Source organism: Nematostella vectensis, chromosome 14 (assembly GCF_932526225.1).
Source record: "Nematostella vectensis chromosome 14, jaNemVect1.1, whole genome shotgun sequence".
Lineage (NCBI taxonomy): Eukaryota > Metazoa > Cnidaria > Anthozoa > Actiniaria > Edwardsiidae > Nematostella > Nematostella vectensis.
The window spans coordinates 11,955,462-11,972,565 of NC_064047.1; the positions used below are offsets into that span (position 1 = coordinate 11,955,462).

General features: G+C 40.4%; 2 protein-coding genes across 3 annotated transcripts in view; one reads left to right on the top strand and one right to left on the bottom strand.

The window, feature by feature from the left end:
- LOC116617352 overlaps positions 1-17,104 on the top strand; it is a 34,726-nt gene that overhangs the window by 273 nt on the left and 17,349 nt on the right. The window contains exons 2-3 of the mRNA XM_048722123.1: positions 239-1,115; positions 2,179-2,421. Of these exons, the coding sequence (XP_048578080.1) occupies positions 239-1,115; positions 2,179-2,421 (1,120 nt within the window). The remainder of the gene's footprint in view (positions 1-238; positions 1,116-2,178; positions 2,422-17,104) is intronic.
- On the bottom strand, positions 11,758-16,633 carry LOC116612996 (extensin). Of its 2 annotated transcripts, XM_048722259.1 has the most exons (6): positions 16,559-16,633; positions 16,298-16,384; positions 15,683-15,744; positions 14,285-14,326; positions 13,991-14,153; positions 11,758-13,919 (listed from the first exon to the last, which is right to left on the bottom strand). In XM_048722259.1, the coding sequence occupies exons 1-6, from the start codon at positions 16,587-16,589 to the stop codon at positions 13,810-13,812; spliced, it is 495 nt and encodes a 164-aa protein (XP_048578216.1). In that variant the 5' UTR covers positions 16,590-16,633; the 3' UTR covers positions 11,758-13,809. The 2 variants fall into 2 exon arrangements, with proteins under 2 accessions (XP_048578216.1, XP_048578215.1); XM_048722258.1 differs by lacking the exons at positions 11,758-13,919; positions 13,991-14,153 and having other exon boundaries at positions 14,285-15,533.

Here is a 17,104-nt window from a genome sequence, read left to right on the forward strand (position 1 = left end):
GATTCAACGACATTTCGAAAGAGAAAAGCGAAATTGAATTCTTCTCACAAGAAATTTGGCTCCATTTTTTTTAACACTTTATGAGTATTAAACTGTTTAAAGATAAAAAAAAATGATTATTATATTAACACAATGCAGTCTAAGATACATCCCAGCGTAGCTATGTTCTAAAGCCCTCCCTACCCTGAAGTCATATGCAAACTCCATTATAACTATATTTTACTGATTATTGTTCTAGATTTCCCAAGCAGATGTTCCGAGTTTGAAGGTGAATTTCATGATCAACAGTATTCTCTCTGTTCTATTGTTGACATCTGAAGACTCCAAGAAACCAGTTTGCGAATCGTGTGATAGTGGTGAGCCTGCCCAAGGGAGATGTAACGAGTGCGATCACTTTGTCTGTGAGCAGTGCATCTCGATTCATAAGAGATTTCGACCAGTGCAACACCACACTATCCTCAGTCTTGATGAGATCAAAAGCGGAAAGTTACTTGCAATGAGCAAGGCTTCCTTCTGTACCAAACATAAGGGTAAAAAGCTGAAACTGTTTTGCGAATCTTGTAAGGAAGTAATTTGCCGGGACTGTACTGTTGTTGATCATAAAAATCATGATTACCTTTTCACAAGTGATGTTATCGCTCAAGAGAAAGAAGAAATATTGGGAAGAGCAAAAAAGGTTGCATCAAAACTCACCGATATTGAACAGGCGATGGCATTGGTAGAAGAGGCTCAACAACATCTCGAGGAAAATAAACGTGCGACCAGAAGGGATCTGGATGCGTTCATTGATAAGCAGATAGGGGCTCTTGAGAAGATGCGATCTGATCTTAGAGGAGAGATCGAGTCAGCTTGTCAGAAGCAGCTGACTGCCCAGAGAGAGAATTTATCCATGAGACTTGCAAGTGCTCGTAGCAGTTTGGAGTTTGCTGAGAGAATGTGCAGAGATGCAAATGATGTGGATGTCTTGTCCATCAGGAATGAAGTGCTATCCCAGCTATCGAGTCTTGCAGAGAAACCCGTGGATCAGCCTTGTATGGAGGATGGAGTTCGTCTTGTAGTGGATGAGGAGTATTGGGATTCTTTGTCAAAGAAGATCTCAGTTGAAAGGCGTACAGGTAAATTCTCTAATACAATTGTGTCCTGATTATAATTAACTGTAATCCTCTGCTATCAAACCTCACAAAGAAAATTTATTTCCACGTTGACTGCTTTTTTCTACCCCAGTAATTCGATGCCTTATCTCGTGGTAATGTAAAAAGTAATTTTTGTTCTTCCATTCATGTAAGTTTTCTAAGTATGTATACCCCGTATGTATTATTCCTATTTATTATGTTATGGGCAGCGACCGAAGGGAGCAAAGCCGCAGTTCTAATCTAAATATAATTGAGCACGAGCATTTCGCGACGAGTAGAATACATAACAGCATACCATAAATCACAAGCCTTTGTTTATAATATTTCTTGATAAAAAGCAATTCGGTTGTAGATCTTTTGCTGAATGGTAGTTCTACAAGCAAAAGGTGGTTACGGGTTAGGTTTATTCGTAAGAATAATGGTGATCAAGTCCAGCATTGGTGACATTTCGATGATTGTCCTATGTATACATTTTTTTCAGGAGGGGATTTCGATCCTTTCTGTAATTGACAGAGCTATGCCTTTTACAAAAATTCAATCTTGATGATAGAACTTTGGGCCCAGAATACTCTAGGAATCTTGAATATGAGGCAGGAGTTTGAGCGACCACACAACAACATGCAGCGACAATCTGTACTAACCCTTTGGGTGACACACATATACACTGACTTTATTTGTTTGAGACATGATGAGGATAAGAAATTTTGCCTTCTTGATAAAAAGAGTATTGGTTACTTATCTGGTGATGGTGTAATTTTCGGCGAAGGGATTTTGATCCTTTCTGTAATTGACAGAGAGTGTCTTTTGACACAAATCCAATCCTGATGGTGGAACTTTGGGCCCAGAATACTCTAGGAATCTTGATTTGGGGCAGGACTTTGTACGACCACACAACAACAGCAGCAACAATTTGTACTAACCCTTTGGGTGACACACATATACACTGACTTTATTTGTTTGAGACATGATGAGGATAAGGAATTGTGCCTTCTTGATAAAAAGAGTATCGGTTACTTATCTGGTGATGGTGTAACTCCGTTTGTAGGTCTTGAGCAGTCCGCCATCCTCAGCGGCAAAGGTTCAAAGTACCTTCGAGATCTCTTGGGATTCCTGCAGCCCGTGCAGCAAAGTCCCAAGAGTCGCTGGGTCAGATGTTTCTCAGCAAAGAGAGATGGCTGGGCTGCCAGTACCTTCCACGAAAAATGCGACGGCAAAGCGCCGAACATCGTACTCGTAAGCGTTGGAGGAAGATACGTGTTTGGTGGCTACTCTGACGTAGCGTGGACAAGTGAGTACACTAATGAATACGAGAAGGGTCGTATCAGGGTGAGGGTCGAAATGTCTGATCATGTTTGTAAATTATTGTTTGTAAACTATTTTTTGTTCATTATTTGTTAATTAATAGAATTTCGAATATTATTTTTTACCGTTGTTTCGACTGAAAATACAACTTTAACCTCCATTGAAGGGTTGTGGGTAAGGGATCAATTGTATCTTTTTCCCATCGGCAATTCAATCACCATCCTTTAGATGTATTTCATTGACATCCCTATTCTTTCATCAGAGGAGATACTAGTTATTATATAAAATAGAACATAGCTACGCTGGGATGTATCTTAGACTGCATTGTGTTAATATAATAATCATTTTTTTTATTTTCTTCAAAGTGAGTAACCGAGGATACCAGTCCTCCAGCACGTCATTTTTGTTCACGCTGTGTCACAAGAATGGCTACCGCCCTGAAAAGTTGCCATTGAGGCGCACGCCAGATGAAAGCGCCATTTGTGACATTATATATTACGGTCCGGTGTTTGGTGGTGGTTGGGACATGTGTATCGCTAACAACGCGGGGGATAATGCAGAGTCCTTTACGCGGTTACAAACGTACGCTCATCCCCAGGGCGAGTGTGACGTCTTTGCTGGCACCTGGTCATTCAGACCCGACGAAATGGAGGTGTTTCACGAGGTGGTGAACGGAATACAGCTTTGAACGCCTGTAAAGTGACAATAGACATAAAGACGTGTAAACATTTGTTAGTTGGTACTGTGTCATGAAATTACTGATTTTGAATAACGCTTCACCATCTTGTGATGTGACCCGCGGTGCATCTTAGGTAGCATGTAAATCACAAAATATCACATGCTGTGAAAAAAACCCGCTAGCGAGGGTTACGGCACACGTTACTTTAGTCCAACCTTATTTAAAAACGTGTACATCTCGAGTATATATATCCCAATTTTATAACACAAATGCAAATTGTAAATTTAAATAATTATTCATATAAGCTGTTAGAAACAATATGTTGTTTGGTCTAGATAACCACGTACAAGTTGTGTGTGTGTTTTTTACTTCTTTTTTAAAAATTAAGAACGATGCCTAACACGTGTGTCTTTGCGTAGAGGGGAAGGGGAAGGGACTCCGATATTAGCAAGGTACAAGGCGAGGAAGTGCAATCAATTAGATGGCTCCTGGGGGTAAATAAATATTGAAGCTCAAATGCGTGCCTGGTGGAGGCTGGTTGACTCCCTTTGCAAACTCAAGCAAAAATGCAGAGCGTTGCAATATTGGGGGTTCTAAGAAACTCAGACCGTACTAAACTTTCTAATGTAGCGATGCACGACTCTATGACGCGGAAAAAAAGAATTTTAAAAACACAAAATTTAATATATATAAGGTATGGTAAACCACACCCGACGCAAAAATACCAAAAAATCTTATAAGACAGAGTCTGATATATATAGAACAACAAGTTAAATGAAATTAATAACTATGAATAGAAAGACCCTCGACATAAAACCAAATTGAGAACATTAAAGCGCGCGCGCACTCTTATCTTCGACATAACGACATAAGATTAAAAAAAACATGTTTTTTTTCTTTTATGTCCTGATGTCTATGTTGTTATGACGGGCTAAACATAGTGCGCGCGCCCATGTTGTTATGTTGCTAGTGTGCATTATTAAGCAACCACAAACTAGCTATCAAAACAGGACGACACAAAACCCCTGAACGAAAAACGTGCCCAATATGCTTGGTCAAAGTCGAGGACGAGGAACAACACTGATAAAATGCCCGGCATATAATGAATTAAAGGAACGAATAAATGTATGGGTTTTTTAAATTCGCAACAAAACAGATTTGAAAGCGATTGCTCAGTTTGAACCAGGAGAGCGCGACAAAAGAAATAGCCCAATTTTTTTGGGAAGCAACAAAAATAAGGGAAAGTGCGTTGTAATTAGATCTATAATGACATCGCTACAAAGTAAGATGATGAAAAACATCAGGGATAGGAGAAAGACTTGAATACCTGCTGTCTTTTTTTAATATGAATGTATTCGGCAAAACTCGTGAATCAAAGATGAAAAGGTGCCAAATAAAATTATTGAATTGGATGAGCATGAGGGGGGGAGTCTGTTCGCTTCTATTGTGTTCGATATGTGACTGCTGAGCTCGTGCGCCTTGCTTGACAGGAGGCGGAACAGAAAAACAGATTTGGCGTGTGATGAAAAACGAGAAACAAATGAGACATTTCTTGGAAAAGTAGATTGGACATCAGTTCGGGCAACACAACAAAACTTTAAATAGTAGCAATATTTGATACATGACTTGCTTGAATTGTAAAGACCGCCCCACGACACACTTGTAAACTTGCAATGCAACGGTGTTTTCTCGTTTTCTGTAAGCGTATATAAATTCGTGGATGAATAAAGTAGCATATCTGTACCCTGTTGTTGTGGTGGAGTGGCCTCTCTATAAAATTATACCACTTGTGAGGGTGGTTGTTGTGGTGGAGTGGCCTCTCTATAAAATTATACCACTTGTGAGGGTGGTTGTTGTGGTGGAGTAGCCTCTCTATAAAATTATACCACTTGTGAGGGTGGTTGTTGTGGTGGAGTGGCCTCTCTATAAAATTATACCACTTGTGAGGGTGGTTGTTGTGGTGGAGTGGCCTCTCTATAAAATTATACCACTTGTGAGGGTGGTTGTTGTGGTGGAGTGGCCTCTCTATAAAATATACCACTTGTGAGGGTGGTTGTTGTGGTGGAGTGGCCTCTCTATAAAATTATACCACTTGTGAGGCTGGTTGTTGTGGTGGAGTAGCCTCTCTATAAAATTATATCACTTGTGAGGGTGGTTGTTGTGGTGGAGTGGCCTCTATATAAAATTATACCACTTGTGAGGGTGGTTGTTGTGGTGGAGTGGCCTCTCTATAAATTTATACCACTTGTGAGGGTGGTTGTTGTGGTGGAGTAGCCTCTCTATAAAATTATACCACTTGTGAGGGTGGTTGTTGTGGTGGAGTGGCCTCTCTATAAAATTATACCACTTGTGAGGGTGGTTGTTGTGGTGGAGTGGCCTCTCTATAAAATTATACCACTTGTGAGGGTGGTTGTTGTGGTGGAGTGGCCTCTCTATAAAATTATACCACTTGTGAGGGTGGTTGTTGTGGTGGAGTGGCCTCTCTATAAAATTATACCACTTGTGAGGGTGGTTGTTGTGGTGGAGTAGCCTCTCTATAAAATTATACCACTTGTGAGGGTGGTTGTTGTGGTGGAGTGGCCTCTCTATAAAATTATACCACTTGTGAGGGTGGTTGTTGTGGTGGAGTGGCCTCTCTATAAAATTATACCACTTGTGAGGGTGGTTGTTGTGGTGGAGTGGCCTCTCTATAAAATTATACCACTTGTGAGGCTGGTTAAGCGGCAATGCCACCACCTTACTTCCGGTAGATTACGTAACTATCTCCAATCATTTGTAATGGTACGCGAAAAATATTACAAAATTGTAAAAGCAGTGTGCCTATTAGAAGTTTCTTTGAGGAGGTGACTGATAATTTAGAGCGGATGGTCTGTTAAATATCGCGGATTCTAATAGATTCTTTCGTTTTTTGCCGGTTGAGGTTTCCGTCTGCCAACAGTGAGCTGGTGGCAATGCTGCTTTAACTAGACGAGTATTCCAGGGGTATAGAATTATCGGTTATCGCTTTTTGGGGCAGTGAAATTTTCCAATGCTGCTTTAACTGGAGGAGTATTCCAGGGGTGTAGAATTATCGGCTATCGCTTTTTGGGGCAGTGAAATTTTCCAATGCTGCTTTAACTAGACGAGTATTCCAGGGGTATAGAATTATCGGCTATCGCTTTTTGGGGCAGTGAAATTTTCCAATGCTGCTTTAACTAGACGAGTATTCCAGGGGTATAGAATTATCGGTTCTGGCTTTTGGGGCAGTGAAATTTTCCAAAGCTGCTTTTAACTAGACGACTAATCCAGGGGTATAGAATTATCGGTTATCGCTTTTTGGGGCATTGAAATTTTCCAATGCTGCTTTAACTAGACGAGTATTCCAGAGGTATAGAATTATCGGTTATCGATTTTTGGGGCAGTGAAATATTTTGATGCTGCTTTAACTAGATGAGTATTCCAGGGGTGTAGAATTATCGGCTATTGCTTTTTGGGGCAGTGAAATTTTCCAATGCTGCTATAACTATACAAGTATTCCAGGGGTATAGAATTATCGGTTATCGCTTTTTGGGGCAGTGAAATTTTCCAATGCTGCTTTAAGTAGACAAGTATTCCAGGGGTATAGAATTATCGGCTATCGCTTTTTGGGGCAGTGAAATTTTCCAATGCTGCCTTAACTAGACGAGTATTCCAGGGGTATAGAATTATCGGTTATCGCTTTTTGGGGCAGTGAAATTTTCCAATGCTGCTTTAAGTAGACAAGTATTCCAGGGGTATAGAATTATCGGCTATCGCTTTTTGGGGCAGTGAAATTTTCCAATGCTCCTTAACTAGACGACTATTCCAGGGGTATAGAATTATCGGCTATCGCTTTTTGGGGCAGTGAAATTTTCCAATGCTGCTTTAACTAGACGAGTATTTCAGGGGTATAGAATTATCGGCTATCGCTTTTTGGGGCAGTGCAATTTTCCAATGCTGCTTTAACTAGACGAGTATTCCAGGGGTATAGAATTATCGGCTATCGCTTTTTGGGGCAGTGAAATTTTCCAATGCTGCTTTAACTAGACGAGTATTCCAGGGGTATAGAATTATCGGTTCTGGCTTTTGGGGCAGTGAAATTTTCCAAAGCTGCTTTTAACTAGACGACTAATCCAGGGGTATAGAATTATCGGTTATCGCTTTTTGGGGCATTGAAATTTTCCAATGCTGCTTTAACTAGACGAGTATTCCAGAGGTATAGAATTATCGGTTATCGATTTTTGGGGCAGTGAAATATTTTGATGCTGCTTTAACTAGATGAGTATTCCAGGGGTGTAGAATTATCGGCTATTGCTTTTTGGGGCAGTGAAATTTTCCAATGCTGCTATAACTATACAAGTATTCCAGGGGTATAGAATTATCGGTTATCGCTTTTTGGGGCAGTGAAATTTTCCAATGCTGCTTTAAGTAGACAAGTATTCCAGGGGTATAGAATTATCGGCTATCGCTTTTTGGGGCAGTGAAATTTTCCAATGCTGCCTTAACTAGACGAGTATTCCAGGGGTATAGAATTATCGGTTATCGCTTTTTGGGGCAGTGAAATTTTCCAATGCTGCTTTAAGTAGACAAGTATTCCAGGGGTATAGAATTATCGGCTATCGCTTTTTGGGGCAGTGAAATTTTCCAATGCTCCTTAACTAGACGACTATTCCAGGGGTATAGAATTATCGGCTATCGCTTTTTGGGGCAGTGAAATTTTCCAATGCTGCTTTAACTAGACGAGTATTTCAGGGGTATAGAATTATCGGCTATCGCTTTTTGGGGCAGTGCAATTTTCCAATGCTCCTAAACTAGACGAGTATTCCAGGGGTATAGAATTATCGGCTATCGCTTTTTGGGGCAGTGAAATTTTCCAATGCTCCTTTAACTAGACGAGTATTCCAGGGGTATAGAATTATCGGCTATCGCTTTTTGGGGCAGTGAAATTTTCCAATGCTGCTTTAACTAGACGAGTATTCCAGGGGTATAGAGATATGGGCTATGGCTTTTTGGGGCAGTGAAATTTTCCAATGCTGTTTTAACTAGACGACTATTCCAGGGGTATAGAATTATCGGCTATCGCTTTTTGGGGCAGTGAAATTTTCCAATGCTGCTTTAACTAGACGACTATTCCAGGGGTATAGAATTATCGGCTATCGCTTTTTGGGGCAGTGAAATTTTCCTGGAGCTCTGCCATCCCATGCACCCTCTGTTTTGCTATTACTTCATGCGCGAATGTTTATTCGGCTGAAATCTTTACCGTTTTTTTTTTGTCAGAATGGCTTTGTTTTCTGAAAATTTTGCTCTTGCTGTTCCTATTTTTGTTGGTATTTGTCAACCCCCCCCCCTACACACACTTTAAATATCAAAAAGTCTATCCCTTAACATAATATAAACACACATTTGCATTTTTCTAGAATAACCCGGTCATGCCTATCGTAAATAGGGACATTCGCTATGAATCACGACAAGTGTCCCAGTTTTGTAAATGATACTAATACTCAGACAATTTAATTCACTGATTATCGAACCTGGCTAATATTTCTCCTACCTCATATCCTCAAACCCTAAGCATTTAAATACATCTTCTAGTGACTTTAAACAATACAACACACGCACATGGATATTGGCCCTTCTTATCTCGCTGTTTTTGACACGAATGACTTGAGAGAGAGAGAGAGAGAGATTGAGAGAGAGAGAGAGAGAGAGAGAGAGAGAGAGAGAGAGAGAGAGAGAGAGAGAGAGAGAGAGATAGAGAGAGTTTAAAAATTGAAATATCTTAAAAATTGCTTTGACCATCCACAATGTGCTAACAATATTGTAATAACAATATAATTGTTTCCTTAGTTGATAACATTTATTATTTTATTCACATAAGTGCAAAGTAAACAACAATATCTATTTATGCTATCATATGTAACACCCGCCCCTACATACTCTGCCAAAACAATAATTGGCGTCCCGACAATATCAGTTACAATAACATTAACAATACAAATAACATGGTAACTATCGCGACCAGAGGAGCTAATTTCCTCAGCTATGCATAATACAGCTTGATAAATAGTGGTCAGTTCTTACAAAAGCTCAGCACACCGTCTTTGATAAACTTGATAAAGTTAATATCGCGACTTTAAAAAGACAATACGTCTCTAGAAAAAAATGTTCTGAACTAACAAACATAAAGTTCTTGGTGGCTGTTCCGTAACCTATTTCACCCTCCTATTCGCCTTGGGTTTCTTTTGTTTGTTGCTTACGCCACCCTCAACATTAATGCTTGTAACACTTGAGAAATAATTATAACACCTGTTATTTCCTTGCAATCTTTTCCGTTACTTTCAACCGTAGCTTTAACCCGTTACTTTCATCTTGCAAAAGAACTTCAGGAAGTGTTGCTCCCAGTTTTATTTGACGAGTTAGTATACAAATGGTGCACTGTGGTAGTAGTGCGTTACTCCCTAGGGGGTCTGTAACGCAAAGACCCCTCCATCACCGTTACCAAACCCACCCGCACGCGTGGTTGGCACGGCAGACGACTGCGCGTTGATTCCGCAATTCCCGTACGTGCAACTTCCTGAATTTTATTCAGCATGACCGTACTGCTGTGGTTCAGTACGAGTATAATGAGGTTGTAATGTGCAGACTCCTGTTCCAACAAGTTAATACTTTGGCTGTCCAACCTCATCGTACGTCAACCTAACCGGAGGATTTTGCTTCCGCTGTGGTCTCTCGGTTCTATCTCCCTTACTTTAACTCCGACTGTCCTCCTCCTCATCTTTACTTTCTACGATCTTGTCAGGCTTCAAGTCAAAGAGCAGATCAATGGGTAACCGTGGTGTTCTGCCAAAAAACAAAAAGTATGGACTATACCCAGTGGCCTCGTGTCTCGTGCAGTTATAGGCGTGGATCATCTTGTTCAGGGATTCGTCCCACTTCCTTGTTTCTGGGAGTATCTTCAGCATCGACAGGAGGGTCCTGTTCATCCTTTCCACCTTGCCATTGCCCATCGGGTGATAAGGTGTCGTACGGGATTTGGAAACTCCACTGACCTTGTGTAGTTGGTGAAACAAGTTGTTTTCGAATTCCCTGCCCTCATCGTAATGAATTCTGGATGGAAACCCGAACCGAGGTATTAAATCATCATAGATCTTCTTCGCCACCGTCGGGGCCGACTTGTTTCTTGTTGGGTAGGCCTGACAGAATCTTGTTAAGAAGTCCACGAAAAGCAAGATGTACACATTTCCACGGGACCTTTTCTCTAGATGGAGGAAATCAATGGCAATAATCTCCAAGGGTGCAGCTCTTCATAAACTAGTGATTTGAATTTTGATGGGAGGACCAACTGTCTTCTTGTCTTTGTTTCTCGCCAAAGTGTTCCGTCGCCATGGATATGGAGCCTATTCAGTTCCCTTAAGAGTACGTACTTCGCTGTCCCAATACTTCCGGTCCTTAGGGGATGGATGCAGTCCCTTCAGCTTGTACTCCATGACTTTCTCAATAACCAGGTCCTCTTGCTGGTGTTTTAGTATCTCATTTGGCGTCATTTTTTTGAATCGAAGTTGCGTCGTAATTGGTTCCGCGCTTACTTCGCCATACCTTGAGGTGACTGTGTTGACCCACGGACTATTGTTTTCTCTGTCTTCACCCATAGGCTGCATCGTGCCATCACACTCGCTCTGTCCATTTCTTCAGTGCAACAGGTCATCAATTCTTCTGGCTCTAGTGGTAGTCTAGACAGCGTATCTGCGTCGATGTTCATCGTCCCCGGGCGGTACTTGATAGTGAAGTTATAGTCCGCTAACTCCGCTACCCACCGGTAACCTGTTGCGTTAAGCTTAGCCGTGGTTAGCATATAGGTCAATGGGTTGTTGTCTGTGTAGATTGTGAATGAAGGCGCATAGCAAAGGTAGTCTCGAAACTTCTCCGTAATGGCCTATTTAAGAGCGAGGAACTGTAGCCTTCCTGCGTGGAGGTGATAGTTCTTCTCTGCGGCCGTTAATGTCCTTAAAGCATATCCCAGAACCCTGAGACCGAATGTTTGCTGCTGATAAAGTACGGCGCCGAGACCGTCTTTAGACGCGTCAGTATGCAATATGAAAGGCTTCCCGAAGTCTGGAAAGGCCATAACAGGCGGGGATGCCAGCTGGGAGATCAGAAATTCAAGTTTCTGCTGGTGACACGGAAGCCAGTTAACTGGATGCTTGTTGAATAGCTGGCTTGTGTTCTTACCTGACACAGACTTTCTTCTCTGGTACATCTGGTCCTGGACTTCCTCGGGGGGTGACAGTAAGTCGTACAGTGATTTGGCATGACGCGAGAAGTCCTTGATATACTGTCGATAATATCCAAGGAAACCCGAAATCTTTCTCACCTCGCCCACAGTGGCCGGCCTTTTCTCTTTCAGTGCATTGATAGCTGCTGTGTCCGCCGGATCCATACTATAACCACTTGCTGATATGATTATCCTAATGCTGATATGATTCTCCTAAGTATCTCACCTTCCGCCTAAATAGTTCGCATTTAGACGGTTTTAGTTGATACCGTGCTCCTTAAGGTTAATTAATACCTGCTTTATATCAGCCAAATGCTGGGAAAATGTCTTTCTATATACCAATACATCGTCCAGGCATTCTGATTCTATTTCTTGGGATGCCAATAATACTTTCTGTCTCAGATCAAGCAGAATGACAAGAAAATCTTGAGGGGACTCACTAGAGGCTTGGACGGCTGTTGTCAGCTGTGAATACAGCTCTGTGGCACTTTTCTCCTTATAATGTGCCCTCAACATTCTTCTTGTCTGGACTAAATTCAAACCCTGTTTACCCGTTCTCAAACAAAGACCTGGGTTAACTGCTTTTCTGACAGCTCCCATAATTTCTTTCTCAGTATACCCATTACTTGTGCCGGCTTCAATTTGATGTACTAGACTTGAAAAGCTGAGGTGATCTTTATTGATCTTTATTGAGCCAATCTGACCGGCAATCTTAAACTCTCTTCGCATAGAAAACTGAGGCTTTGATTTAACAAATTCTTCACTGCTTCCAAAATAGCCTGTAATTTATCAACTTCCAATTCCTCCTTGTCCAGGTAATTGGTAATTGCCTGTATTACTTGTAATTAATTTCCCTTCCGGTCGCCTTTACTGATATAACACACGACACCACACCGACTTGAAGCCAATTAGGCCTTTTTATAACTTTATTGTCTGTATTACACCGTAAAAACTTGATCCGGCTATATCAGGGGAAATCGTCGTGCGCGTGTTTGATCGTTCGATTCCTGTACGATTATGCGGGGCTTAGCACTGTTTTGCTCTAGTTTTATCAGATTACAGAGTTAATTAATATATAGATTTAGGCACTGCCTAAAAGCGGAGCCAGCATGACTTTTTTTCAGCATAAACTTGTGTAGAATCCCCCTTCCCTGCACTTTCATTATGCATCATGTTCCTCCACCCACAAAAACGGCACAATATGTTAAACATATAAAGATTGCATGTTCTATAAATACTGCATTTTTTATTAAAATATGTCCTCCTAGGGAATAAAAGCATTTATTGACATTACTAAGGATATCATTAACTAAACTATACTTGATAGACAACTGATACAGCAAAATTAGCAAAATAAATTTATGCTTTGATTAACAGGGAAGGCTTTCAGGTGTAAAGGGAGGTCATATTTATTTAAAAAGGAGTATTAATTATAAAAGTTCCTCACAAAAAACTGGGTGCTATTTTATTCTCTTTAAAATTAAAAACAATAAACAAATACATATCAAATTGCTATACATTAAGTATATCAGCAAATCACACTACCATAGTGGATTTGAGGTAAAAGTACTCATTCCCCTGTGCGAAATGAAACTGGGATATTCCAAGACTTTCTGTAATATCCTTGAATATCTCACGATATTCATCTTAGAACATCCTGCGATTTCCTAGGATATTCTACGATCAAGGTGTGAATTTTCACGGTAAATTTGGACCGATATTCCAGGATATTCTAGGATATCTGAAAAGGCATAGACTTACTTTAAACAGGATTTTCTACGGTATTCTGGAATATCCATTTGGATATAATGCGATTGTTTGGAATATGCATGAATGTGACAGGAAATGCGTTGTTTCTTTTGCAATAAAGTGCGATATTCTTAGGCAATATTAGATTTTCTTGGGTTTTAGTGAATGCATAATCGGATATTATGAGATTTTTCGGAATTTTCTTGGATTTTAGTGAATGCATAATCGGATATTATGAGATTTTTCGGAATTGTAGGAAATTTAGGTTATTGTTGTCGACAATAACATTTTATTTTGCGATATATATTTTATTTTGCGATATATTGTCATTTTGCAGAATATCATACGACTTTCTTGGATATCCGTTAATTTATTACAAGTAGCTAGCAATATTTTCCAGCAAGAAATTTATTTTTTTATAATACAGAACTAAATTACAATTATCTCAAAATTTAATACCCAACTTTATATATTTGATATCAACTTTATAATTTTCGGATACAACGTGAACAGTGCCTTCTATAACGTTATAGAAATCAGCAAAAATCGTTAAAAGACAAAACCAGATTCGACAAAAAGTTGGTATACAACAAAAAGTGCTAGGCAAGCTAATATATCTCTATGATTAAAAAAAAACCTCTAAAGCGAACATTTTACACAAACAATAGAGATTTCACTTAGCTGTACTGAAGACTTTTTTTGGTTTTGTCTTTTAAGGATTTTTGCTGATTTCTAATCAGCTGGTCCACTTTCTCATCTGTGATCCCATAATTTCCTCTCATTGCACCTGCAAAAACAATGGTAGTTGCAGTTGAGTAAGTGATACCTTTCTGCATTTCTCACACTGTTGTGACTCACCATAAATCATCTGCAGCTTGTTGCTGTCCAGGACATCCCTGGACCTCCCCTTCCCCTTCAGAGTACACCGCATGAGTTCTTCTTCGGTGAAGAGGTCTGAGAGGAGCCTTTTCACCCCTTCCAGGGGCTTTAAGAGGTACTTAATTTTCTGCTTTTGTTGTGACTGTAAAGAATAAATTGAACAATTAATTGAAAACAGCTAAAATCGGTGTATAAGCAATCAGGCATGTATATAGTCTATAGGAGTTCTCTGTTCCGATTATATTGTTTGTTTGATGTTTTATCGAAACGTACCACTGGACTGGGTTGATCCTCTGCAGGAACATCTTTGTTAACCTATAAAAATACAAAAAAAAGAACACTTAACATTCTTTATGGGATAACAGCGGAAAAGGACTATTACAATGTGCAAAAACCACAGTCACAGCCTTTGAAAAATCCAAGACTACTTGCTGATAGTCTTATATTCACTGCATTCAGCTACTAATATAAGATACATAATTCACAAAATCTTAAAATCCAAGGCGGGATAAAAGTACCGAATGACATAATTTGAATTTGTGCCCAAATAATATTTATATCCTGGGTTTGAGAGCCAAGTTCCAAGTTCCTTCAGAATATCGAAGCCGCCGTTTAACCAACAACAACCTATTCGTTTTTGTCATAAGTATTGCAACTTTAGCATAATCACACGGTGTAAACTCGCCTTTAGTTTTCTTTTCAGGTTTTTGACCTCTTGTTTAAGTGTTTCGACCTCTGCCTTGAGGTCTTGGATGGCAGAAGCGAAGCGAATGTTTCCCAGTTGTTGGGTGGCTCATCTTGCAACATAGCGGAATAACTGGGAAAGGAGTTAGTAATTAATGGATCAGGAGTGTCGTATTCGAGTGATAGGTTAGAATCGTCAGTTATTGAATAATTGACTTGCCAATTATTAGATGCATTAAGTGCTGTACGCATTAAAGTATTAGTGGCTTGCAAAGAATAAGATGAAGTAGACTAGTGACGTGGTAGTGTGTGTGAACGGAGTAAACTTTGGTCTGGTTGTGGATTGGCGTGGAGTGGATGAAAGTGGACGCAAGTCATCAAATGGGCGTGGAGGGGGTGTGAATGGTTGTGGGGTGTCTGATGGACGACGTGGTGTGGGCCGGAGTGGTTGTGAAGTGTGTAGCGGTGTGGTTTGTTGTAAGGCATAAGATTGACGCGGAGGATATGCTGGTGGTTGTGTAGTATTAGATTGACGCGGAGGGGGTGTGATTGGTCGTGGGGTATTAGATTGACAAGAAGGAGGTGTGTGTGGTCGTGGGTTATTAGATTGACGCGAAGGGGGTGTGAGTGGTCGTGGGGTGTTAGATTGATGCGGAGGGGTTGTGAGTTGTTGTGGAGTATTAGATGGGGGTTCAAGTGGTTGTAAAGCATTAATGGGGCGTGAAGTGGATGATGAGGCAGAGGCCGAAACACTGGAAACCTCGAGGTCATCCTCTGGGAACCTTCTCCTGCTCATTATATTTCTTATCTTTTCGCCTTGTACAGTATTTTGCAGTTCCTGAACAAACAAAAATAGCAATACGCAACAGAGGTTCGAGCGTGCATCAACCTTTTAGAGTATATAAGCAGCAATGAAAATTAGTTGGTTAACAGTTAACTATGGATGAAACCAGAATGGCTTCAATGAGACAAAGAGCCGGAAATTACCTTAGGTTTGGGTGTTCGAACGTCTCCCGACTTTGACTTGTTGCTTTTTGGTCTTTTATTGGCTGCAATCAAAAATCTTAGTTTGGGGGCCGCTTAATGGAGGTTTACATTTTTTTTAATTAACGTAATCAAGCCGTAACTGAACATAACAACCTTTTTTGTTATAATCAACATTATTTACAATGTTGGCCCAAAGACAAGGCTTATCGGGTAAACAACTTAAGAATCCGAATCATTTTGCAATCGTAAGAGAAAAGGCTGACAAAACGGTGATGGTTGACGTCAGTGACCCAAATACTCTGACTGACAATTTCGAAGTTATCGGGATATTCCAAAAGTGATAAACTGATGAACATATATTTTTAAAGGTGATAGGGTTTCTTCTAGCTGCCTAAAAAGCGCGGGAATTTTTGAACGAGGAATATGATACGACAGGTTCGCGCAAAACCACGATCAAAATCAGTTTAAGGTACATTGTCTTGCTGGCAAAAGTTGATATTCCCCCCCCCCCCCCCCCATCCCGCGCAGTTTCTATTAATGCTTTCCTGTAAATGTTTTCTAACTAAAAAAAAAAAACCTTCCAGCCTCTTTCACAGCAGAGGGCTCAATGCTTACCATGCTTTCCTCCGCTTGTTTCGTCATTTAAGCTTGCGGCTTCTACCACCTTTTGACTCGGCTTGCGTTTTCTTGGTCGCGGTGTTTCTTGAGATATAAACAAGAATCATTGCAAAACACTGATATACAATGCTCTATGCTAACCCCATCATTAAGTGTTTACTTTATGTTACTTCTAGGTAAATAACATTACATTAACACTAATATACTATTTTAGCAAAGTATTATCTACTGTGTGAAGGTAAATTAACTAGCACAAACCTTTCACGTAAGTGATATGCGAAGAATGCATTTAATATTTTGTGGATGTTCCTATTCTTATAATGTTACCTTGGTCGCTGTCGTTGCCTCGCTCAAGCAGCTCGTTTTCGAACTGCTTTGCCTTGCGCTGTGAGTCTGAAATCCAAATCCAAAAACTGCAAGTTGAGATATAATTCTGTAATTGCTCTAAGTTTTTAGCGCTGAAGTCATAACGCAGAGGTTCTGCGCCCTCGGCGCATGTATGTTACATAATAAAACGAAACGCCTTCAAGATTTTCCGTCGCCCTGGGCTCATGCTTCATGCTTCTTTTATAAAAATGCACATCCTTTAGAATTGTAATAGCTTAACAATTCTCTGCGTTATGTTGCTTAAGTTCCATTCTGAAATTGCTCCGAGTTTTAGCACTGAAGTCATAATACAGAGGTGCTGCACCCTCTTACTTCTTACGGCGCATGTATGTTACAAAATAGAACGAAACGCCGTCAAGATTTACCGTTGAAGCGACGGCTTCAAGAACGGCGCGCGCGCTCACGAAGTGTTCTCAC

Coding starts and splice junctions, on each gene's coding strand:
- LOC116612996 (XM_048722258.1), bottom strand. CDS start 16,589: ATGCATTCTTCGCATATCACTTACGTGAAAG. Junction 16,385..16,558: donor GCATATCACTTACGTGAAAG/GTTTGTGCTAGT, acceptor TTATATCTCAAG/AAACACCGCGACCAAGAAAA. Junction 15,745..16,297: donor AACAAGCGGAGGAAAGCATG/GTAAGCATTGAG, acceptor TTTTGATTGCAG/CCAATAAAAGACCAAAAAGC.